Below are 24,808 nucleotides of genomic sequence, written 5' to 3'. Positions count from 1 at the left end.
TAGCACATATTCGTTTCAGTTTGAATACAGGGCGTGTGCATTATCAACCAGGAACCGGACCCGCTGTTCTAGCAATACCTCCACTCATTAGGCAATGCTAGATTCCAGTAGAGATTAGCCGCCTAAATTCCAGGTCAAAGTTTATCTCCTTGCGGAAGGGTAATGTTTTCTTTTTCTTTGGAGAAAAGGTGATGCAAATCAGGACATGTGTGCTGCGAGGAGTGTAGCCGTGTGCTTTGTTTCCAGGGAGCCCAAAACGGATCCGTTCCTTGTGGGCAGCCGCGAGTATCGTAGGGCAGAGGTCATGTACTGACTGATGTCGGATCTCAATCTCTTGTGTGTGTGTGTGTGTGTGTTTTTTTGGTAGTAGACTGTTTCAGCTAGGCTCCCAAAAGTCTTGTGCGTTCATGAGGGAAAATCATTGTATGGAGATTAGGCTTTTCCCGAGAGACAACGCTCAATCCACAGAGATCCGTGAACAACAAAGAATCGCACACCTGCCAAGACCAAACTGCAGCACCAAAATGGCCCCCAGCGCCGTGCCACCCGAGAGCGCTCCCGTCGCCGAGAGCTACTGGTCGCGGCTCAAAAACGTCGTGACGGGCAACACGGCCGGGCCCAAGCTCCCGGAGCTGAGCAGCAGCCACGCCGCCTATGCCGCCAGCGACAACAACACATCGGACCATACCGACCCGCAGCAGCAGCAGCAGCACACCCCAATCGCAATAGTGGGCATGGCATGCCGCATGCCGGGTGCCGTGTCCTCGCCCGCCGAGTTCTGGGAGCTCCTCACCCGCTGCAGGACCGGCTTCGGGCCCATCCCGGCAGCGACGCGCTTCGACCCAGCCGCGTTCAACCATCCCGTGCCGGGACGGGGCGGCTGCTTCACGCCCGCGGGCGGCAACTTTCTGCAGTGCGACGTGCGGGCGTTCGACGCGCCGTTTTTCGGCCTGACGGAGAAGGAGGCCGTCGCGCTGGATCCGCAGCAGCGGCTGCTCCTGGAGTGCACGTTCGAGGCGCTCGAGAACGCCGGCATCCCGAGGCATACGATCGTGGGCAGGGACGTCGGCGTGTTTGTAGGCGGCTCGTTTCCGGAATACGAGAGCCACCTGTTCAAGGACAGCGATGCCATCCCCATGCACCAGGCCACGGGGTGCGCGTACGCCATGCAGTCGAATCGCATCTCGCACTTTTTCGACCTCAGAGGTCCCAGTTTCACGTCGGACACGGCTTGCTCGTCCAGCATGGTCGCCGTGCATCTGGCATGCCAGAGTCTGCGGGCCGGGGAGTCGAGCGTGGCGCTTGTTGGGGGTTGTCACCTCAACATGCTTCCCGAGTTTTGGATCTCGTTTTCCACATCGAGGTGAGTCGAGTGTTGGGTTGGGGCAGACGCTTTCAATAGCATCAGTAACAAACCAAAAAATCCAAGTTCCCAAGCCTATCATGACTCCTAACCCCTCCCACCCAATCTCCAGACTCCTCTCCGACACAGGCCGGTCGATATCCTTCGACAACCGCGGCACGGGCTTCGGGCGCGGCGAGGGCTGCGCCATGATGGTTCTGAAACCTCTCGACCGGGCGGTGCGCGACAAGGACGCGATCCGCGCCGTCATCGTCGGCACGGGCATCAACCAAGACGGTCGCACGGCGGGCATCACCACGCCCAACGGCGCGGCGCAGGAGGCGCTGATCCAGCAAGTGTACCGCAGGTTCGGGCTCAGCCGGCGCGAGTGCGGCTTCGTCGAGGCGCACGGCACCGGCACGCGCGTCGGCGACCCCATCGAGGCGAGGGCCATCTACAACGCGCTGGGCAAGGGGAGGGCGCGCCGCGATCCGCTGCTGATCGGGTCCGTCAAGTCCAACATTGGGCATCTGGAGGGCGCGTCGGGCATGGCTGCGTTGCTCAAGGCGGTGCTGATGATGGAGAGGGGGTTTGTGCTGCCCAACTTCGACTTCAAGGAGCCAAACCCAAAGATACAGTGGAAGGAGTGGAACCTCCGCGTCCCTACCATGCAGATCCCGTTTCCGCGCGACAAAAAGTACATCAGCATCAACAACTTTGGGTTCGGCGGCACCAACGGTCATGTCGTCATCCAGGCTGCTCCTTACACCGCCAAAGAGGAGCCCTCCAACGCGCCAGAGAAGAAGCAGCATGGGGTATTTGTCTTTACTGCCAACGACAAAGAATCGCTGGCCGCCGTGATGCAGGGCGTCGTCGTCTATCTGGAGCGGCGGCCCGAGGTGTTTGAGGGAGCACTCATGCGCAATCTCGCCTACACGCTCGGCCAGCGTCGGTCGCTCCTCCAGTGGCGGGCAGCAATCCACTCAAAACACTCCCTGGAGCTGATCGATGACCTGAACAACCAGCGGGCCGTGATCCGCCGAGAGCCAGAAGCCGTCCGTCTAGGGTTTGTTTTCACGGGGCAGGGTGCGCAGTGGTGGGCAATGGGCCGAGAGCTTTACGACCAGTATCCAGTGTTCACTGCCAGCATCGATAAGGCGGATGATTGTCTAGCAGATCTGGGGGCCGCGTGGTCGCTGGTGGATGAACTCGCAAGGGATGAAGAAACCACGCGCGTTGGCGAAGCGCACATCAGCCAGCCGGCTTGCACTGCCATTCAACTTGCACTTGTCGACCTCCTGCGTAGATGGGGTGTCTATCCGACAGCAGTGGCGGGGCATTCGAGTGGAGAGATCGCGGCAGCCTACTCGGCGGGCATCATTACATTCGAATCAGCCATGACGATTGCGTATCACAGGGGCCGCCTGATACCGATACTCAAACAGCAGCATCCGGCACTCCAGGGGCGCATGATGGCGGTAGGAGGTAACAAAGATGACGTTCAGGCCTTGATCGATGGCCTACACGAGAATCAGGTGCGGATTGCTTGCTTCAACAGCCCGTCGAGCTTGACCATATCTGGCGACGAACCTGCCCTGGCCGAGCTCGAGAAGCTGGTTGAGATCAGGCAAATGTTCCACAGACGGCTCATGGTCGACGTGGCCTATCACTCTCACCACATGGACCTGGTTTCCCAAGACTACCAAGTGGCTTTGACACATCTGCCAGAGCCAAGCCGTTCAGCAGGGATCAAGTTCTACTCATCTCTGTACGGACGCCTGGCGGAAGCCTCCGAGCTGCAGGCCAAATACTGGGTCGAGAACTTGACCTGCCCAGTGCGGTTTAGCGATGCCATGGAAAGCATGCTGAAGCCGTCAGACACTATGAAAACGGGCGTCACCTCTGTGGTAGAGCTCGGTCCTCACTCTGCACTGCAGGGCCCCATCAAGCAGATACTAAAGGCCGTCGGCGGAGCAGCCACCGGCGTCACGTACGACTCGGCTCTTGTCCGAAAGAAGGACGCCGTCGGGACCTTGATGGACCTCGGCGTGTCTCTGTTCACAAAGGGCGTGAACCTTGACTTTGAAGCAGTCAACTTCCCCAAGCCTGACAAGGAGCCAACTCTACTGACAGATCTGCCCAATTACCCCTGGAACCACCGGACAAAATACTGGCAGGAGTCACGCATGACGACACGGCATAAGCAACGGCCCCATGCAAGAAGCGACCTCCTGGGCGTCGAGGCCATCTACTCTACCGAGATGGAGCCGACCTGGAGAAACATACTGCGAATCGACGATGTCCCGTGGCTGCGCCAGCACAGAATTCAGGGCATGGTCATGTATCCATTAGCCGCCTTTGTTGTCATGGCTTTGGAGGCCATGGCTCAGATAGCAGCATTACGGAACCGGCAGGTTGGTAATCTCGAGGTGCGGGACGTGATCATCGTGAGGCCGCTGGTTGTCGGCGATGCCGATATCGAGATCAGCACGACTCTGCGCTCGGTTCAAGATGGCGGAGAGGTTCTTGTTAATTCCTGGACCAGATTCCGGATTTCTTCCTACTCTCCAGATATAGGTTGGACCGACCACTGCACTGGGCTCGTCTCGGCCCGGCCCAAAGAGATCAACGAGGTAGATGAAGATCGCGAGGCAAGAAATCGAGAAGAAGAGTTGCAATCCATCATAAATGCACTGGAGGGCCCCGGGGCTAGCCCTGTCCAAACAAGTTCCATGTATTCCAAAATGGCAAAAGCTGGCATTGACCTTGGGCCGTTGTTTCAAGGCATGCACGACTGCAAGGCAAGCGAGACACACTGTTCGGGGAGCATCACCATACCCAATGCTGCAAAGGAGATGCCCCAGGAAGTCCTAGCATCTCCGATTATACACCCATGCCTTCTCGAGTCGTTGATAGGCATGTACTGGCCAATCGTGGCATCTGGAGACGCCAAAGTCAAGGCTATTCATCTGCCATCATCGCTCGGCAACATGTCCATCGCCGCAGATGCTATCGACATTTGCAAAGAGCCAGGTCACTTATTGTTGGCTTATTCTCAAGCCAGCCCTCCAACTGGGCTTTCAAGGCCACTGAGAGTCAACGCGTTCGCCACTAGTAGCACCGACCGAAAGCGAGCCTTGATAACGATAGAAGATCTTGTCGTTTCGCCAATCGTTGACAATGGAGCGCAAGGAGCCACGTCCGCCCCTCGAGAGCTCTGTTACAAGATCAATTGGGAGCCCGTCTCGGACGCGCTTGAGCTCGCTGCTTCCGGCACCCATAGTCAAGCGGCGACAAACGGAGAAACTATCCCAAGCCGGTTCCCAACACTGCCGGTCGCGATTGTCACTGACAAGTCTGAACTGCAAAACACCATTGTCCCTGCGCTGAAGAAAGACATCGAAGGGATAACAGGCAGCACTGCTTCCGTCTGTAGCCTGGAGGACCTTAAGCCAGAGGGAAAGACTCTCATCATGCTCTGCGACCTAAACGAACCAATGCTTTCAAAAATGTCAGAAGCAAAGTTCAACCTTCTCAGGGATGCGCTGACCAAGGCCGCTGGCTGTCTTTGGGTCGTCCGAGGCGCTTATGCAAACTCGACCAACCCTGAAGCCAACATGATCTTGGGATTGAGCAGAACCGTACGGTCCGAGACTGCTATGAAGTTCGCGACCCTAGATCTCGACGGAGAACAGCAGATTTCGGCCGAGCTGGCAGCTGCAGCGGTTCTCCAGGTGTTTGAGCGTGCTTTTGGCATTGCATCAACCGCCACGTCTGAGCTCGAGTTCATGGAGCGGGGAGGTCGACTGTACACCCCAAGGGTGGTCAATGATGAGGACATGAATGCATATGTCCATCGCGAGACGTGTCCACCCGTCTTAGAGGACACTTTGTTCGCAAGCAGTGACCGGCCTTTGAAACTGGCATTTACACCGCCAGCCTCAATCGAATCTCTTCATTTCGTGGATAGTTCTGTGATTGGGACACTGGCTGAGGACGATGTCGAGATCGAGGTGAAAGCCATCGGGATGAGCTCCAGGGACATCATGGCGGTCAAAGGCCAGATTGAGGACGAGCCCGGCTACGAAATCGGTGGTATTGTTTCCGCCGTTGGCTCGTGCTGCGTACATGTTGAGGTTGGGGATCATGTGTGCGCCTTGGTTAGAGGTGGTTACGCCTCTAGGGTGCAAACAAAAGAAACGATGGTTATGCGGGTTCCAAAGACGGTTTCTTTGGAGAAAATTGCTTGTGTGCCACTGATTTATTGCACGGCATACTACGGCCTTGTTGATTTAGGGCGCTTCGAACAGGGAGAAAGCCTCATGATACACGGCGCCGCCAGCCCTGTTGGCCAAGCAGCCGTTTTCCTGGCGCAAGAGCATGGTGCCAATCTGTTTGCCACTGTCAGCAGCTCACACGAGAAAGAGCTGCTGATGAAGGAATACGGAATCTCCGAGAAACGGATATTTAGCAATAAGATCAGCGGACTTGGCTCCAAAATCCGAGCGGTGACATGCGGTCGGGGCGTCGATATCGTGTTGGATTCTGCAGCAGACGATGCCGTGACGGAAACAATGGACTGCTTGGCCGAGTTTGGTAGATTCGTGAATCTCAGCAACAGAGACAGCGGTCGAGGAGCGCGATGGGATATGATGGAGAGACACAAGAGCTTGAGTTACACCTCAGTCGACATTTTCGCCCTGGCCCACCACAAGCCTTCCGTTATCGGGCGTGTTTTCCGAAAGCTTGGTAAGCTCCTTGAGTCTGGGGCAATACATCCACCTGTGCCCATCCACGCATTTGGGATCTCGGATATAGAAAACGCGTTCAAGGCCCTGCAAAGCGGCCGATTGCTGGGAAGGCTTGTCGTGGTAGCAAATGCGGGAGATGAAGTCAAGGTACGCCATTTGGTGATCACCCATAATAACTCAGAATATTCTGACCATTATTCCACAGGCAACTCGATCACAGCGTGCAAGCAGCTTGCTCAGACCAGATGCCACTTACGTCCTAGTCGGTGGTACAGGGGGCCTCGGTCGGAGCATGACGCGGTGGATGTTGACCAATGGAGCTCGGCACATTGCTTTAGTTTCGAGAAGCGGCGCAATATCCGACAAGATCACTGAGATCATCGATGAAGGCACCAAGTGTGGAGCAGAGATAGTCGTGCGCAGGTGCAATGTGGCTATCGAGGCCGAAGTGGAATCGTTAATCTCCAACGGCCTGCAAGGGATGCCCACCATCCGTGGGGTTGTTCATGGAACCATGGTTCTTCGGGTGAGTAGAATAGCGATGTTGCAAGGAATAGGTATAAGAATGCAGAAATTTCGAAGTTGTGCTGATGGTGAATTGTATGCAGGACGTTCTGTTCGAGAACATGACATGGGAAGACTACACCACAGTCATTGAAGGCAAAGTCCAAGGTGCATGGAACCTCCACCACGCGCTCAAAGACATCCCACTGGATTTTTTCGTAGCACTGTCCTCAGCCGCAGGCATGGTCGGCAACAGGGGCCAGGCGGCCTACGCGGCAGCCAACTGCTTCCTGACAGCCCTAGTCCAGTACCGCCTGTCTCGCGGACTCCCTGCGTCGGCTTTGGACCTAACCATGGTGACCGACTCGGGTTACCTCGCCGAAAACGAAGAAAAGCTGGCCCAGGTGACCAGAAACCTAGGCAGCGACGGCATCAGCGAGTGCGAAGTCTTAGCGCTCCTCCGAGCGGCCATCAGCGGCCGGCTCGCCGAGACGTGCAACAACCACACTGTAACGGGCATGCGCATAAGCCCCTCGATGCAGCCGTTTTGGACGTCGGACGCCAAGTTCAAGCATCTGCGGCTGGCGATGGAGGCTCAGCTCGACCAATCAGAAACGTCGACCGGCATGGATGTTATGATATCGTTCGGGTCGGCGTTAAAAGCAGCAAAAACGGCCAAGGAGGCAGAAGCAGTGGTTTGTGCTGGGCTTGTGAACAAGATCTCGTCTGTGTTAATGTTGGAGGCAGAAGACATGGACGTGACGCGGTCGTTGACGCACTACCATCTTGACTCGCTCGTCGCAATAGAAATTCGAAACTTTATAGCGCGCGAGTTCGAAGCCAGCCTGCAAGTTATGGAGCTGCTGGCCAGCGGATCAATCGTGTCGCTGGCTAAGTTGGTCTGTGGAAAGAGCAAACTAGTTTCAGGGTAGCTGCGCGTTGGTCAGAAATCGGATACTATGTTTTCGTGTGAAATCCTTCTCTCGCATACGCTCCGTTGGCTAGCATAGCAAGCTTGGTAAGAGTGCATTTGCACCGCCAGCTTCAAAACTGAGAGCAAGAGCAGTAGTTCCGTCCATTCTCAAATGACGATCACACAACTTTCATCACCACTCTCCTCCGGCAAGTCCAGACGGATCGTCTTATGATCCTCAGCTGACACGTCTGCTCCTTTATCGAGAAGGGCCCGGCTGTATTCTGCGCTCCCTACTCTGGCTGCTGGGTGCAGCTGTTCCTGACTGGGCATATGCATTGACCACCACTTTGGTGCCAAGCAGAGCGAGGACAACACTTTCGGGTCATTAATTGAGGTATGGCTAAGGGATGATCGCCATGTACGCCCCCATCGCCCCTTGACTGGAAAGGCGCGTCTGATCAAGCGGAGTGCTGTCAGGGGCATGTCGTCTCTCGATGAGCGAAGTAGGGCTGCCGACTCCTTCTCCGCGCCATTATTGAGCACTACCTTTGTGGTCTTGGGGTCGCCGTTTGAGCCTGCGATAGCTAGGGTCTTGGTCATGTTGTGTTTTTTCAGGTCCTCTTTTCAGAAGCTCCGAGCCTACCTCGTCTCCTTCATCCCTCTGTGCTCCTTTCGCATTCTTAACTAGGCTGAAGGCACCATGATGGACATGCCGGGCTGTGCCTAAGACTCCTTGTCGTAATATGACACAATGCGGCCGATGACGTGAGGCAGGTACAGAGTATCTTGAAAGTCAATCTCATAGCGCCTGATAGGTATTTCTACCAGCCGGGCTGGCCTTGTTGGCACAAAGCTGCATCTTTCACGGACGCTCTCCTTCTCCATCTAGACCAATAGGGTGCTCATTAATCGTTTGATGGTGGTCGTTTGTCAAAGGCGTTTCGATTGCCAGAGGATCCACTCCTCCATCTTGGCTACATCATGCAATGGAGAGGCGGTAGCTAGGCCGATGCACGATCTGTGTCGCAAGTGTCTGTTAAGCATTTAAATCATTTAACAGTAGAAAGGTTGGTTCGGATTGATGAATTTGTAAAACTTTAGCATTGCCTCATCGGATCGTCAGTTGGCCCAATTGCTTGGGCAGCCCTGGTGCTACTCATGCTCAGTCTTCAGATTTACGCAATGCGGGGCGTTTTCCCCTGAGCTTCGCTGGAGGTACCTACCCTGGATTCATTCCATCTTGGAAGCACCCCAAGCTCTTTTTTTCTGTCTGTGGGCCAGGTCCTCGAATTTCTCCAAAACTCCAAATGCTCCGCACGCGACAATGTCCACCAAACAGACACGCCGCGCGCTGGCAAGCTGCACGACATGATCCAAAATCCCTTTGCCTTTGAACGATATTCGCCATGGCTGGCGGACGCAAATCCAAACCTGCGGTGACCGCCTCACCGCGACAGACTCTGATCCTCGACAACGGTGCACATACGATCAAGGCGGGGCTGATTCCAACCAAAGAATCGCCCGATGCTGCTGCGGATGGGGACGACAAGACACCCGACGCGGCGGCCTCGTCGGATGCCGGCAAGCCCAAAATTTCGAGGATACCAAATTGCATCGCCAGAGACCGCCACCGTAAAACATATGTCGGCTCTGAGCTGAGCAAGTGCAAGGACTTTGGCGAGATCGCTTTCCGTCGCCCGGTCGAGAATGGCTACATCGTTAATTGGGAGGCGCAAAGGGAGATTTGGGACCGCGAGCTTTTCGACAAGAAGACTGCTTCACAGCTATGTGATCCTTCCGAGACGAGGCTGATACTGGCCGAGCAGCCGGGTGCTCTGCCTGCGTTGCAGACAAACTGCGACCAGATGGTGTTTGAGGAGTTTGGCTTTGCCAGCTACTATCGCGGCATTGGTACGGGCGCCTGTCTCTGCAGTTAAGCTCTTGCTCTCGTCATGGTGACTTGCGGCTAACCATGGCATCCTCTGCGTTCGCATGTATCAGGCCCCGCTTTCAATGCATACCATGACATACAAAGCATCTTCCACACCCCACCAGAAGCAAATGCAGTCAAGCAGGTCCCCGCCGAGATCATGCTCCTGATCGACTCTGGGTACTCGTGCACCACAGTGACACCCTTGCTCCGCGGCCGGCCATTGCACTCGGCCGTGCGCCGACTCAACGTCGGCGGAAAGTTCCTGACCAACTATTTGACGCGTCTGCTGTCGCTCCGACACTACGACATGCGTAACGATACGTATATTGTCAACGAGATGAAGGAGAAAGCGTGTCGCGTGTCTTTGGATTTCAAGTCAGATCTCGAAAAAACGTGGAAGGGCACAAGAGGGGAAAGGCGAGAATCATACCTGACAGGGGGTGGGATAGCAAAGGATTACGTCCTGCCAGACTTTCACTCGCGCTCAGAGGGCATAGTCCGCGACTACGATCCACAGCGCGCCGCGGGACGCGCGAAACGGATGGCCGCAGCTGCGCAAGACCCGGAAGCATTTGCAGACGAAGACGTCCTGACGCTGAGGAACGAGCGGTTCGTCGTACCTGAGTTACTCTTCAACCCGTCCGATACGGGTCTTCGACAGCCTGGTCTGGCCGAGCTAGTAATGCAATCGCTGTCAGAGCTTCCCATCGGACTTTGGCCAGGTCTTTTGGCCAACATTGTCGTCGTGGGCGGCAACGCTCTTTTCGACGGTTTTATCCAGCGGCTGCAAAAGGAGGTCGTACAGCTGGTTCCCGACGAGTGCATCGTCCGCGTTGCTAGACCATTTGATCCCATCACGAGTACGTGGGAGGGTGCAGCCAACTTTGCGCGACACGAGCATGCTGAAAAGCTCGCCGTCACGAAACAGGAGTACGAGGAGTATGGGAGCCAATGGGTTGCGAGGAAGTTCGCCCTTGGTTTAGCTGCCGACGACCTCTAGCATCCCAACTACATATCTAGGGTGCTTAATGCATCTATTTATTGCGCTTAGCTGAGGATAAGTGATGGACAGACAAGCAAGAACTCCTCCTATTGAACAAAGTCATTCAGTGCATGACTCGATACGTCCAGGCTCATACATACGATTAGGCTATACTCTTAATCAACATGGTGCAAAACCGCAAACCTGTTTGCAGACTTCACCCGGCGTGGCCTTTGATGAAGGTTGGCCCCAGACCTCAAAAGAGGACAATAGATGGTATCTCTCAATATTATCGCTATTTACTATCGGTTCCCTATGTACATATCAAATGAACCTCTCATGAATAACTGGACAAATTCGCTGCAATCCCGCACATCCTGTTTCCATGTTGACGAGCCTTGCTCACATCGTTCCCATCAACTGGCGCCGCGTCTCTGTTTCGACGTCGTGCTTCCAGAACCCATGCTTGGTGCGTATGAATCGGAGCCGGATTCTTCAACCATACCCGACCTGAGACAATGCAACAAACATACCGTTTGCATTGTTTTCGGGGCGCCTCTTTCGTCCACTCTGATGCGTTGCCTGCTGTTCGTCGCGTCGCAAATAATCACAAAATCTCTCTATTTTCGTCACGCCGGCGTGGTGTCAAAACCTTGCCGGAGCTTGAGCCCGTATACAGGCCGTGATCGGGCGCCTCCAGCTTCCGTGATCTTGCTCGTTGCAGGCAGCCCTCGGTGATGTCCGGCTTTTTGCGATTCCTTTGAACTGGAGGATGTCGTGGGACATGAACTGGTTGATTGGTTGTTTTGCGCTGAACGGGTTTGCAGCTCCCAAGGAGGCCATGACGGCCAAGCTGCCTATGATTGTATGGAACTGCATGGTGTCTGGTTGTGTGAAGACTGCTGTGTAAAGAGGGTGAAGTATTTGGGATTTGCGGCTGTATGTATATATATACGATGGTGGATGTTATGTCTGTTGCCGTCCGTATATCTTGTAAATTGCTGGTAGAGGTGGTGTGGATAGTGATGGAATCTTGGCAAGAAGTCAAGCAGATGCCGTGGCCTTACTTATATCTCCAGTAGGTTATTCTAGATGTGTATACTCTCGTATATAATTCGGAGTTGACCCTTGATCTTTGAATAATCATGAATAATAAGGCTTGACACCTGAAACACCCTTTGGAATGCCCTTTTTGGTGCTTCAGCAGATAAACGCATAAGCAAGTTTACTCGACCACCGTTCAGCCGCGTCATGTTCTTCAAAGGTTTTGCCCCAAATCGCCTCTCCCGTGTGGTGGTCTACCGGTAAGTGGGTGTGGTATCCATCAATACTCCCTACTGGGGGGGTCAACGGCAAGTGGGAGATGTGTACGTCACACGTCAAGAATGTGCCAGTATCGTACGGTGTCGTCTTGGAATGTGAGATTGTGGCAGATGAAAAGGCCCAATGTAAAAAAAAAAAAAAAAAAAAAATTATATAAAAAATTCCTCAGGAGAACTTGCATCGTCATGTAATGTGAATTTCTTCCGATTCCAAGCAAGACTATAGACACCGAGGTTTTGCTCGATAGTTATTGATTGCTGGGTGATATGTTGATCGCCGCCCAAGAATGGCTGGATCTACCAGCCTTGGGGATAGGTCTAGTCATGAGGCGGGAAGAAGATTCGGACCCCATGGGACAAGAGACCCCCTGTGTGTACATTATACCGTTTGAATAACGAGGGGTTGACTGCAATCTATCGCGCGTGTTTCCAAGGAGAAGAAAGATGAGATGTCAGCAGAATAGTGCTTGGGGTGGTGTGGTTTAGTTTAACCCATTCAATTCTTTTGCATGAATAACCGCTGCAAACTACCAATGAGCATGCAGGGATATGAGCAGCAATATGAGCAGCAGTTTGGCCGCTCAAGCGCTTGGAATTCGGAGCAGGATCGGTAGCTGGGATGTCCACAGAATGATCCAACCCCCCACCTTCCCGGCATAAACTGTCATGCACAGCTTGTTTTAGAAATGGTCAAAATCCAGAATCCCAAAAGAGTACAAGCAGATGTTTTAAACCTGGCCTAAAAAACTTGCAACGTACGAAACATTTCCTCAACACTGCCCTCATTTGATCGACTTTTGCCTCGTGCGAATCTGAAAACCTCCACGGCGCCCAAGGTAGACTCGGCGACCGGGCCCCGAACCCTGTACACCGCAGGTCCTTGCGCCATCACGGTCTATCGAAAGAATTAGGTTATGGTCAATTTTGGATTGACGAAACTCTCTTGGAAGCGATGGCCAAGTAGTTGACTACGTTGCGAAGCTGGGAGAGCGTGGTTTCTCAGGCCATATAGGTTAGGTTCTGGTTCTGTCTGTCTGGATCGGGGGCTTTCGGCCGTGTCAACGGTGGTGTGCATGATTAGAATTCGGCCAGACAACCTCAGCTGGATGAGATGGACGTTTTGATAAAAAGCAATGAATGGTGTGTAGATATTTGCTTGAGTCTTTTTGTTGTTTCTTTGGCTTCCGGTAGAAGCCTTGAGGCAGAGCTTCAGGGATAAAAAAAAAAAAAAAAAAAAAAAAAAAAAAAAAAAAAAAAACTGCAAAGCCCCATGCTCAAGGCAATGGTGGGTGTTCAGCGACTTCGGTGCCTGGTGCGCCTGAAAGGAGGGCTGGGTCCAGACCTGCCCACTAGATCTTCCCCCGAGGACGACCGAACAAGCACCAATGATCTGCATGATCTGCAACAGCAAAACGGTGCCTGACAGGTGGTTGTCCGCTTGACCGCAGGACCCCGACCCCACACGACTTTTCCATGCTGGCGGTCCATTGTTGCTGTAACTACTTGTTACCGTCGTTTTCTCGCCAGGCCTCGGCTCAACCTGCGTTTTGAACACGCCAGGTTGGCTCCCCTGTCGATCAGGGTCGGCGCACAAATCAGGTTCGTCTTGGGAGAGCAGGGCCGGCCGACCGGTGCGCGGCCCTGATCGACTGGTGCGCGGTCCTGACCGACCAGACTTTTGCTCCTTGTAGCGCGCCACCATGCCAAAGCAAAGACGGAGGTCTCTGGGACACTGTGTTCCGCTGCGATCGCACGCTAGGTTTTGTTAGAACATCTTGATGAAGAATGCGATTTGTTGTCTAGGGTCCAAGAGGCGCACGCGCTTGGCATGCGTTGCTTTTTTCGTGGTTGTATTTTTAGTGGCTATCAACTATCGTGGCATGGATTATTGTGGACTTTACAGCTACAGATTTAGATTTGTGTCATGGAACAAGCATTTGTTCAGCGTAGCATCACCTGAGTTGAACTCAATAATACAAGGTTCGAGTATCTCCCCACCAATGGTCAACAAGTGCCTCAACATACAAAACAATCTACGTTGGTAAACTAAAACTGATACGCAAGTTGGCGTCATCTGCCATTCGTTGCTTATAGAACAGATGACTAATCCTTTTACGACGAACTGGCTGAAATATCACGCATATCTACCAGGATCTTTCTTTTAACACTTTGTAGTATTTGATGGGTATTTGGTATTCAACCAGCAAACGCAGCCTAACAATGGAGGGGAGTGTTGGGCAGGAGCGGAGAGATATCAAAGAAAACACGCTTCATAACTTCGTTACAAGCCAAACGCCAACGAAGAGTGGGGATATTTTGCTTTGGGGAATTTGAGTTGAGAGTTCTGGAGAGGTTAGTGAAATTGAATAGGGAATAAACAGCATCAACCCGACCCTGATTTTAGCTTGTCCTTGGCCTTCAATGCATGCATAGTAACCATTAGTCCTCGAAACAAGTTCATGTCCTAAAAGACCTGGCAGCACGACTAGTAAAGGTCTCTAGTCCTCAAGCTACCCCGCGAGCAGCACCCTAGAGTTGGAAGAAGAAAGTTAGCATCAGCATCCCATTGCTGTACTTCCGTACTATCAAAGCACGAAACGATTATTGTAATCGACGCTGCGCTATTGCGCTTCATGTTATGGAGTCCAAAGCTTACAGTCACACTGGTCAACATTCATATCGGTCAGTAAAATGTTCCGAGTCAAAAATCGTCGGTGTGTTGGGCGTATTTACTCACGTGAGTCGAAGTCGAACCCTCGTTATGGATGATACAGTAGCCGCCACAGCAGCTCTTGCAGGTCCTCTGAGTTGCAGAGATACATTCAAAGCACTGACAAATCATAAAGAGTCAGAACAATGACGCACTAGATGCCGCAAGGGTTTTGACGGGGAGACTTACGTTGGGGCCACATTCCCAGCAATCCTTGGCAACGCCAGCCTGGAATCGAAACAGAATTGTGTTAGTCTCGTACCAGGATCACTCTTGAAATTTTCCGAGAATAAAACAGATAACACGGTTTACGTCGCCGCCGAAGCAGTTGGAAAACAGCATCTTCCCCAAACGAACCATAGCTTGATCATTTTCACCGGAAAAGCATCCTACCTTCGAGTTGGCTCCTCCAATACTGGAATAGCATGCTTCGCACCACCACTTGAGGCAGCTGTTGCAATGCCTGTTCCATAGACAGTCTGCGCACCGAGCGACAAACCTTGCACCCTCCGCCTGCGACGGCCGACCTGCGGCCTTGACAGTGCTCGAATGCAGCGGCATGGGTTCCAAAAGCGGGCAGTCACCCCTCTCCGACCTCCCCCACTCCGTGATCCCCTCGGGCGCAGCGCCACAGCCTGAGCAGCCATCGAGCGCGTGCGTCGCAACCGCCCACTGCGGAACCTCGCGGCCGTTGGCATGCGATACGTCTACCAGCCCGAGCGCTGGGGAGTTGAGGTGGCGCGGACCGGCGCACAAGATGGCGTCGAATGATATGATGCCGCGGCAGGCCTGGATCGTACGGGCCCACTCGGGGGATACAGACCGAGCAAGCGCCCGCCCGCGGCTCTGGTACCAGCTGTCCTGGCCGTCGGGCCATGTGGGTTGGACTTCCCATTCAGAGCCTGGAGACGACGCACGGGAGGAGCCCGGCGTGGAGCTCTGGGTCTGAGTGGACGGCGTCGTGAACAGATATATACCCTGGATTCGGGGCGTTCCTATGGGCCTACCAGGTCTGCAGATGGTTTGTAGGCTCTGTTGTAGCTTTCCCTCGTTGAGGTTTTTGACTCCCCGGAGAGACAGTATGCGAATATTGAGAGATGGGTCCGTGATAAGGTCATGAACCAGCTCCGCAGTCACAGAGAGGCCGTCCAGTATGAGAGTCTGCACAGAGGGTAGAAGACTGGCGCGGCCGAGCTTGGAGAAGATGTTGCGCAGGGGAGCGGAGTAGTATCTGGGTGACAGGACGTGGATAGTCAGTGATTTGCATAATGCAAGTGGGTGATATGGTCACCAATTGGTTTCGGGAAGGCAACTAACTCGTCTTCGGTGAGCAGCCTGTCAGGCTGGCCTGCGCTGGGGAATCCATCTAGTGCATCGCTGCCGAGATGTGCGGCCTTGACATCAGTCAGGTCGAGGTGGCGAAGCGCACCGGGCGTGTGGTAAATCAAGTCCCGGAAGCCGCGCGAAGTTGCGGCGAGCTTAAGAACGGAGGACGGCGGTAGGTAGGGTAAAGTCTGGCGCAGTATCAAGTCGTTGGAAAGGAGGTAGTTGAGCGTCGTGGTGTAAATCTCAGTCGGTAGCGTCTTTAGTTTTTTGACGCGAGGGGGCGCGGGCAGTGGCAGCGGTGGTGTGAGCTCAAGCCACGGCATGTTGCAAGTTAACTTAGCAGCTTAGGTACCCTTAGAGAGTGTAGTGGGGTACCTAAATGAGCTGAATACTGTAGTGTCGTATGATATTTGGTGTTGTCTTCGCGGTTGAGGAAGAGACAAGAATGAATGATATATGTATTTCAACAAAAATTGCAAGAGAAAAAACAAAAACAAAAAACAAAAAACAAAAAGCCAAGATATAATACGACCGAAACGAGATGTGTTCCTATAGAGCTAGGAACGCCAATCCGACTTGGCTTTCGAGGTTGGAGGCTAGTCCAGACACACCGGCGCCGGGGTTTGCAGCGGGATGTGTGGTGGGTGGTATTGTACTGTTGCAGTGCTGTAGGAGCACAATGCAGGGTAGCATTAAAGTGGTGAGTTAAGTCGCGGGCGCGTGGGGTGGACGGTGGATATCATTCGCGGTAGGAGCGTGGGAGACACCAACCAGTCCGTGGCTGCCCGGGAACTTTTTGGCTTGGGTGTCAGCACCAATCAAAGCTTGCATTCAAGGACTTTGGTCGATTGACGTAGTGCATAAAATACTACGTGGTAAGTAAGAAATATGACAGAAAAAAAAACAAACGTATTCCGTCTGGGACTGCACGGAGTAGCAATTGGGCAATCTGAGAGATAAGCATAGCAAGTGGTAGCGCGCCACACATGAGCAGGGAGTGGGATGTTTTCCGATTCATTGTCAGCCAAGGGAGGTTGAGTGAGGCTTCCTAGTGGAGCAACCTCCAATTTTGGAAGCCGTTGAGCATTGCGATGCAACCGTAATGGCATTTCACCTCGCATTCCCCAAACTGAGACAGAACACTCCAATATTTGGGACTTTGGGACACAGCAGAACACCGCATCGATTCTCAGGGTCCTCATCATCAGAGCAAAAGGGGAGATAATAGCCCATAAGCATCGGCTGGTACGGGTGGGCCGTGCATCCGCATCGCGTCGATGATAAGCTTCTTGTGAGCAAGCAAAATGCCAAGCTGTTGAGAGAAACGCCATGCTGCCGCTTGGCCACGAACTGGGGATGGTTTTGGCCGCGGCACATCCAATGCAATGCTGCAAATACTGTACTGACAGCTGTACATCCTATATATAGCACGTTACGATAAGTTGGCCAAGATCAGCTGTTTAATCAGATCTACAGTTTTTTAGTAGGTGAGATGACCTAAAATGACATTTTAGCCGACTTGGACAGGATTGGCCCGGCAGATAAGGATTTCCCCGCAAGCTGAACGGGGTGCGTGTGGAGTAGTAGCAGCAGAGGGTATGAATGAGCTTCATCCTTGCTGTTACACTTGCAGGGGGCCAGGCGGAGCCTGCATGTTTCCAGGCGCTGCATGCTCAGCCCACATTTCCCGTTCATATACTATAGTAGAAACAGCGTGACCAGAGCGAACATGGTTTGGTTTCGGAGATCACAATTCGGGCCGTAGAGTTTTAGTATTCCAACAATACAGGTTGATACCGCGCTTGCGACAAACTAGGGGAGATATTGTTTGCACATTCGGCGAGATATGGCTTGGCATTCGAGATTCAAGTTGACATCATGACAAGGAGTATTGGCCTTGTACGCATGTCGATAACAGAGCTAGGATGTTCCCTTTGAAGTAGGTGGGTGATAGCGATACCAACGTTTATTTTTGCCATCCAGTAAGGTTTTCTGAATATTTCGCATTGGATACCTATCCTAGCTTTTCTCCATTCCTGGAATTGTACGATTCTCGAATTTCAAGTGCTGCTTTTTGAATCGTCAACCCGCTCACCTACCCTGTACTCCAATCTTGGTGGATGAAGGACAGTACACATGGCAGATCGCCAGGATGTCCTTGGCGGGTTAAGCTGATATTCCGTCATCGGTTCTTATCGATAAGCCGAACGCAGCTTGCCTTCTCCCCACCACGATTAGGCAAAGATGCTTTGTCACCACTGACGCGCAACAGACGCGAGTAGAATCGCAAAGAAAATCAAAATGAACATACAACTTATTCAGCAACGTAGACCTCAAAAGCATCTATTCCCTCGTTCAACTAATAGCCGACCGGCAAGCCATCGAGAAATACGTGAAACGTGTTCCTTTCAATCCTCTCGGTTCCGCACACAATTCAAATAATGACAGACTCGTCCCCATCTCAACTCAAATGGTCCGGCATATTCGCGGTTGACAGATCGGCCCCTACGCCAAGTGGCGACAAGATAATACTTCCTTCTTCAGCTCTGCAACAGCTCCTGGACGCCAATGCTGCCGCTGCTTCAGCTTCTGCCCCATCGGCTTACTCGTACTCCACGCCGGTCGTGACGAGATACACCAGCCCGTACAACAGCTTTGGCTCGGCTGCTCAGCCAGAGCAACAAAAGCTTCCATATCCACTGATGTTCCGGTTGGTCAACGAAAAAAATGGAAAATTCGTTCATGCTGGCGTCAGAGAGTTTTCGGCCGAGGAGGGACAGGTTGCGCTGAGCCCCTTCCTGTTGCGGTCACTAGGGCTCTCGGAGCAAGAGATTACCAACACAGCAAACAATGGCGAGGCTGAGAGTGGAAGCAAAAGTTTGGATCATGTGAGGATATCAGCATATCAACTCCCAAAGGGAATTTATGTCGGCCTAGCACCGGTCCACGATTATGCGACCTACGACCCGGCGATTCTCGAACCCTTACTCGAGAGGGAGCTTCGACAAGGTTACACAACGCTATCTACGGGCACAATACTAAAAGTCAAGAGAGGTCCGACAGAAGACTACGAGTTCACAGTAGAGAGCGTGAAACCTGAAGGCGAGGGCATCTGTGTGATTGACACGGACTTGGAACTCGATCTGTTGAGGATACCAACGGCAACCGCGCAAGAGGCTGGTAACGGCATGAACGGCTCTAGGGAGACGGGAAATGCTGAAAAGAGCTCACCAGGAGGTGAGATTACCATATGGAAAGCTGTGGAAGGACAGGTGCGACACGGCGATTATGTTGACTACGATCTCTCCTCATGGGACAAGTCGCGCGGTCTCGTTATCGATGCTGTACCCACGTCCGACGAACCTGGCTTTTTTCTTGATATCTTCGTTAGCCCAAAGACTCCCCACCTTCGCCAACGACCGAGGGAATTACAACACTGGACCGCTCGCATGGGGCCATATACCAACCGAGAGCCTGTCAGGCTGGAAATACCAGCGGGCTCTTTTGGGGATAATGAGGCAGATGAGGTGGAGAGCTTGATGATATCCATTTATGGCTTCGGAGATGAGGCAGCCCATGGCGCCGTACTGCAGAAGTTCTCCCTCCGCATCAATACTTGGGACATGACAGATACCAACCAGGTACCAACATCGGCTGCTAATGAGGTGGCTCCTGAGGATGTTGCCGACATGCAAAAATGCAAAGACTGCGGACAATGGATCCCGAAACAGAGTTTTACCATGCACACACTTCGGTGTGCTCGAAATCCGAAATGCGCACAATGCGGGCTTGTCGCTAGCCGTGATGAACTACGTGAGCATTGGCACTGTGAGCACTGCTCATCATACGGCGATAGACTTTTCGCACAGCAAAAGCATAACAGCCGTATGCATCCGTCCAACACACTCGGCTGCTCTTGTTCGGCGACTCTCGAGTTCGACTCGGTGCCCGCTTTGTCACGTCATCGTGTAACAGATTGCCCAGATAAGGTTATCCTCTGCCGGTTTTGTCATCTCGAGGTGCCGCAAGAGGGCGACCCGACGGACCCCTCGGACGTTGCACAGGCTGCTTACACAGGACTCACGGCACACGAGCGGGCCGATGGGGCGCGCACCGCAGACTGCGATCTATGCGGTGCCATCGTCAGGTTACGCGACATGTCCAGCCATCTGCGGCACCACGAGATGGACAAGAAGGGCCGCGCTGCGCCGTCCGGGTGTCGAAATTCCATGTGCGGTCGGACGCTGAATGGCGTCGGGCCCAAGGGAACGGTAGGCCCTGCGGCGGGCAGCCCGAACAACGACATGGGCCTTTGCAAAAGCTGCTATGGGCCGCTGTACGTGTCCATGCACGACCCCGAGGGCAAGGCGCTACGACGGCGCGTGGAGCGGCGGTACCTCACGCAGCTGATGACGGGCTGTGGGCGGTCGTGGTGCAGTAACGAGTGGTGCCGCACGGGACGGGCAAACGCTGGGAAAGAGGCGCTGGGGACGTCTGCTTCCGCCGCGCTGCCGCTTGTCAAGCCACTTGTCACTCCTGAAGTCATTGCGGATAAGAAGGCCGCGATGCACTTTTGCGTTGACGAGGCCACACAGAGGAATGTTGTAGTTGCGGAGATGCTGGCTGCCGAGGGGGTGTGGGAGCCCGAGTGGTGTGTCGCCGCGGTTGAAGCCGAGAAGGGCGACCGGGACAGGGCGAGAGAGTGGCTGCAGAACTGGGCGCCGAACAAGTACGAGTGATTTTGAGCTGGCTGCCTGAACGGGTTTGAAGGATAGGGGTCAACGCATGGGTGGGGATCAATAGAAATGGAAGATGCATGACAGATTAGTAACGATTTTTTGCATAGACAGCTGGTACGATGAATGACATGACAACATGATATGATATTCCTTTGCTTGTCAAAGCAGATTTAATGGCAAAAGAGTGTGGTTTATTGCAGTAATTTCAATAGTTGGAACTACATGCACCTCTTCAGCACCCGTCTGATGACCCTCGAAAGCAACCCATCCAGGCTCAGCTCAACACAAACGCCGTCACCAACCAACCCCCAAAACACACAACAACCAACGTAAACGCCATCGTCAACCCCTTGACGATCTATGCAACAACCATGGATTATAGGTTGAGCAGTTTATTTGCCGCAAGACGACTGCAAGACGGGCACAAGAGAGATCAAGTTAGCTTCATAGGACCACAAATGTGGATTGGGGAAATTGGACAGAAGATTTGAACAAAGGGAGGAGGTGACATACGCAGCATGCGCAGCTGGCGCAGCTGGAGCAGGAGCAAGAGTTGCAACCACAGGTGGCGGGGGACATTTTGACTGGTGTGTTGTTTAGTTTGGATTGTTATGTGGTATGAATTGGTTGGTCTTTTTATTGGGTCAGGGAGGTTCTTTGAGATATTTGGCTGTGTTCTACCTGTGAGAGTGAGTAGGAAAAGATGATATCGAGAGGTCGAGCAAGGCTCTTTTTATATTCCTTTGGTTCCTTTATCAAATCCCTCCCTCCCCCAAAAAATCACCCCCACAGATACTAAGATGCGGAGAAAACCGCCGAGGTAGTAGCATCCTACAGCCTCATTTTCCCCGTCCATTTATTTGATCGGTCATTCCCAGTCACAAGCGGGGGAGGAGGCGAGATAGGCGAAAACCACGCATTGTTAGATTGTTTACTATCGACACTGTACAAACCTCCCAAAGAAACAAAAACAAAAGGGGTCATGACACCCCCCAGTAAACAAGACAACCCAAACGAGACTTGATCGTCTCATTGGTCAAAAATAAAAGTACGCCAGCAGACGCAGAAGCAGCTCGAAAGTGGTGTAAGGGGGCGAGCTGTGATAGCTCAGGGGGGGGGGTTTTTGGATGTGGATATGGCAGTGCACCAATCACCAGGTGAGGAAGGTTATGCGAAGGCAGGCTGAGTGAGGTACATGACTCTTGGGGGGTAGAAACATACAAGAAAACGAAAGAATGATCTAGATAGGTAGGTACTTTTTTGTCTTTCTCCGGAGATATCCATGAAAGCCGTGACTGATTTTTTTTTTGGGACAAATACCCGGACAAAGAAAATAGGGCGACGGGTTTTTTTTTTTCTTTTTTTTTCTTTTTTTTTGCAAAGTTGGTTTTCGGTCGACGGGCCCGACCAATGATGTCAAGGGGGCGTCATCCCGTGGTCACGTTGACGCGGACGAAGCACCTAAAGTCCAGAAGAGAAAAGGTGCTTTTTTCATCCATCGGCTGCAGCAAAAGCTGGTGGTCCAAGGGGGGGTGCCAAACAAATAACAGATGAGCTTCCGGCCGGGTACCATACCTCCCTAAGCAAAGGGACCGTTTCGGGAACCGGTCAGGCGCCGCGTCCTTTGGGCGGGGTAAGCGGTCGGGCGCGGCGTGATTTTCTTTTTTGTCGCCAGTTGTCAGATACAGATGCGCCAAGAGGAGCGTGCTTTGACGATAAGAGAAAGTATCGCCAATGTGTTAATAATGTAATTATTTTTTGTTGTTTTGTTTTTGTTTATTCTTGGCTAGTGGTGTGATAATCGGCCCTGCTGCTTCGAGGCAAATCATTCAAAGGTACTACTATGTTCAAGTAACCACCCGGTCTAGATGCAAGGTTCAGACTGTTTTTTGCTTATCCACCCACTTGGCCTCATTTCCCGCTTCAAGCTTGGCCGATCTTGGAGGTAGGTACTGTTCTTTCTTTATCCGGACTATCAGCCGACGCTGGACATGGAGAGCTAGTAGGTCCAGACCAGACTTTACCACCTCACTTGGCGCGTGGATAGTTGCGTCCTCGTCATAGCCAGGTCACGAGCTTGCAGCCACAATTGCAATCATGATGGACATATCGTTTCCACTTCGGCCAATTGCATTTTTGTTTGTCTGGTTGCATTTTCTGCCACCTTGCCATGCTGATAGCAGCAGGCAGCCTACAACCTTAGGTCGACATCGAAAATGCTAGCCCGGACTTCCCATGTGGAAATCCACACCAACCATCCACCGGCTCTTCCGACATGAACAGAAGCCTGGTAGTCGTCACGTACTTTGCCCACCGGGCAGACGCCACCCCTGCCCGGCCGCCCGCGGCAGTCAGCGCAGCAGCAGCAGCAGCACCATTTTAATCCAGGGCCCTGAACTCCCTGCGCCAGCGGTGGCTCGAACCAGTCGTCCACCACGACGCACTGGGTCGCCCTCGAGCTGCTCCTCCTCCACGAACACCTGCAAGCGCGCACAGCCGCCACAGGCCCTTGAAGGACCACCCGCAGGTGCTCGCGCGCGCGTCCACCGGCATCTCCCGGGCGGGGACCTGCCGCTCTGCTGACCCGCCCCGGCACGGCTCGTCGCCGCACGGCGCCGTCCGCCACCACTTCAGCATGTGGTCGGTCTCGGCAGGGGTGGGGACGGGCGGCCAGGGCGGTATCGTCGCGGCGGCGGGATGGGGGCAGCCGAGTACGCGCTCCCGCACGCGGCAGCACGTGTCATCTGCACAGGGGCTCAGCGTCACGGTCGCCCGGGGCACGTCTCTGGGTTGCAGTGGATGGGCTGGTCGGTGCCTGGGTGCGTGGCCATGATGGGGCGCCGGTCACAGGCCATGTGGTGGGTGGTTTAGATCTTTAGGACCATGGCGACGTGGCTGGCTGGGTTGTGACTTTATGTATGGGGTCAGCTAGCTTTGATAGATGGCGGTATCTCTTGTGGTACTGCACGGCTTTCATGGATTGATTTCTGAAATTTGACAACGGTACGAGGTGTAAACCACAAAAGCAGTCTGGTAGGCTGTCTTGTGTTAAGTATGTTGGTTTGACTGTGGCTACTTGGTATGTATAATATGATATTGACAACAGCGGTAAATACTCAACCTACTCAGCCACCACAACCAGTTCCGGTTTTTGTGGTCAGTGTGCCCCGAGTCGGATTCTGAACCAGTCTCACCAGTTTGCGTCTTTGATGTACGAATGAGGCTACTTTTGACACAATTTTATTGCGGCCAGCCCAGTAGAGTCACTTGGGGAAAATGCCAATGGTAGTACTAAAGGCGATGAGCGTCTCTGAACACACTTTCTCGGATTGAAAATGCCGTTGTCCAGTCGACGAAACTGGTTATGACTGAATGTAAACTGTGAATCATAGATCTTTGTAGTCACACCCCCGGAGTTTTGAAATCTGGACCTTTGCTCCCGGAATCCCAAGACCTAGTTATCGCGCCACAGTCAATGCAGTCAGCAATTTTGATTGTTTGACAAAACCTCGAGATCTTTCGAGGCACATGGCGGTATGTCTTCACCAACGATCATGGTCGGTCATGCGGGCAGACGGGATTTGTTAAAATTATCGGTTGTGAACGTGGTGGTCAAGGTAGAAATCAAAGAGTCCATGAAAGATGTCCAAGTATGCAAGTCCAACGGTTGATTATTATCAAGCGTGCTCCCATGCAAACCTCCGGGCTTTATATCAATATTGTCAAAAAGTCCCTTATCAATGATAGTACCACCACCCGTAACTGCCCATGGTTCTGGTGAGGATTTTATCAAACCTTCCTGGTCTACTCCCATGCAAGCCGGTGCTGAGTAAGATGCCTCTAGACATGGGCGTACACTTTATCGACGATTGGAAGACCACTGCCGACAAGTCTTGATGTATCTAGCTCTTTGCAAGGGCGGACTAGCCGAGGAGAGGAAGTGGCCAAGTGAACGTGACTAACTAACAGTTTTGTTAGGTAACTTGGGTGAGCAGGGGCGGGCTCCCGAGGACATGAGAAGTTGAGAACAGAGTCACGACTGGGTGATATCATGTACATCTGAATTTCAAGCCCAACAAAACTCCACAATCACCATCCTGGCATGCCCTGTTTTGAGGACTCGATGAGCGTAATCGATGAGAAATACGCATGGCCTTTTTCCCACATCTGAGGAGCCGCCACATGTTGCGAGTCGTGTAAACCGTTGCCGACTTCTACTGCCGGGTTGCTTTTTTTTTTTTCCGGCAGTTTCACAAGCCGCCTTGCGCGATGAAACAAGACAG

General features: G+C 53.0%; 6 protein-coding genes across 6 annotated transcripts; 4 read left to right on the top strand and 2 right to left on the bottom strand.

Moving 5' to 3' along the window:
• Positions 1 to 407: 407 nt before the first annotated feature.
• Positions 408 to 7,529, top strand: PpBr36_05072 (uncharacterized protein; the record flags this gene model as incomplete). Its single annotated transcript, XM_029892230.1, has 4 exons — positions 408 to 1,363; positions 1,476 to 6,240; positions 6,299 to 6,619; positions 6,702 to 7,529. 4 exons carry the CDS (start codon positions 408 to 410, stop codon positions 7,527 to 7,529), a joined length of 6,870 nt encoding a protein of 2,289 aa, XP_029749794.1.
• A 1,390-nt stretch (positions 7,530 to 8,919) lies between these two features.
• On the top strand, positions 8,920 to 10,446 carry PpBr36_05071 (uncharacterized protein; the record flags this gene model as incomplete). Its single annotated transcript, XM_029892229.1, has 2 exons — positions 8,920 to 9,424; positions 9,515 to 10,446. 2 exons carry the CDS (start codon positions 8,920 to 8,922, stop codon positions 10,444 to 10,446), a joined length of 1,437 nt encoding a protein of 478 aa, XP_029749793.1.
• Positions 10,447 to 11,073: 627 nt separating this feature from the next.
• Positions 11,074 to 11,307, bottom strand: PpBr36_05070 (uncharacterized protein; the record flags this gene model as incomplete). Its single annotated transcript, XM_029892228.1, has 1 exon — positions 11,074 to 11,307. One exon carries the CDS (start codon positions 11,305 to 11,307, stop codon positions 11,074 to 11,076), a length of 234 nt encoding a protein of 77 aa, XP_029749792.1.
• Positions 11,308 to 14,451: 3,144 nt separating this feature from the next.
• Positions 14,452 to 16,109, bottom strand: PpBr36_05069 (uncharacterized protein; the record flags this gene model as incomplete). Its single annotated transcript, XM_029892227.1, has 4 exons — positions 14,452 to 14,580; positions 14,650 to 14,688; positions 14,854 to 15,691; positions 15,778 to 16,109. 4 exons carry the CDS (start codon positions 16,107 to 16,109, stop codon positions 14,452 to 14,454), a joined length of 1,338 nt encoding a protein of 445 aa, XP_029749502.1.
• A 2,118-nt stretch (positions 16,110 to 18,227) lies between these two features.
• On the top strand, positions 18,228 to 20,525 carry PpBr36_05068 (uncharacterized protein; the record flags this gene model as incomplete). The annotated part of the gene is made up of 1 exon (XM_029892226.1): positions 18,228 to 20,525. The coding sequence occupies one exon, from the start codon at positions 18,228 to 18,230 to the stop codon at positions 20,523 to 20,525; it is 2,298 nt and encodes a 765-aa protein (XP_029749504.1).
• A 2,275-nt stretch (positions 20,526 to 22,800) lies between these two features.
• PpBr36_05067 (uncharacterized protein) lies at positions 22,801 to 23,358 on the top strand (the record flags this gene model as incomplete). Its single annotated transcript, XM_029892225.1, has 2 exons — positions 22,801 to 22,875; positions 22,936 to 23,358. 2 exons carry the CDS (start codon positions 22,801 to 22,803, stop codon positions 23,356 to 23,358), a joined length of 498 nt encoding a protein of 165 aa, XP_029749043.1.
• Positions 23,359 to 24,808: the final 1,450 nt, after the last annotated feature.

Source organism: Pyricularia pennisetigena, chromosome 6 (assembly GCF_004337985.1).
Source record: "Pyricularia pennisetigena strain Br36 chromosome 6, whole genome shotgun sequence".
Classification (NCBI taxonomy): Eukaryota; Fungi; Ascomycota; class Sordariomycetes; order Magnaporthales; family Pyriculariaceae; genus Pyricularia; species Pyricularia pennisetigena.
The sequence above is the reverse complement of the archived record's forward strand: the minus strand, read 5'-3'. Positions and strand labels throughout refer to the sequence as shown.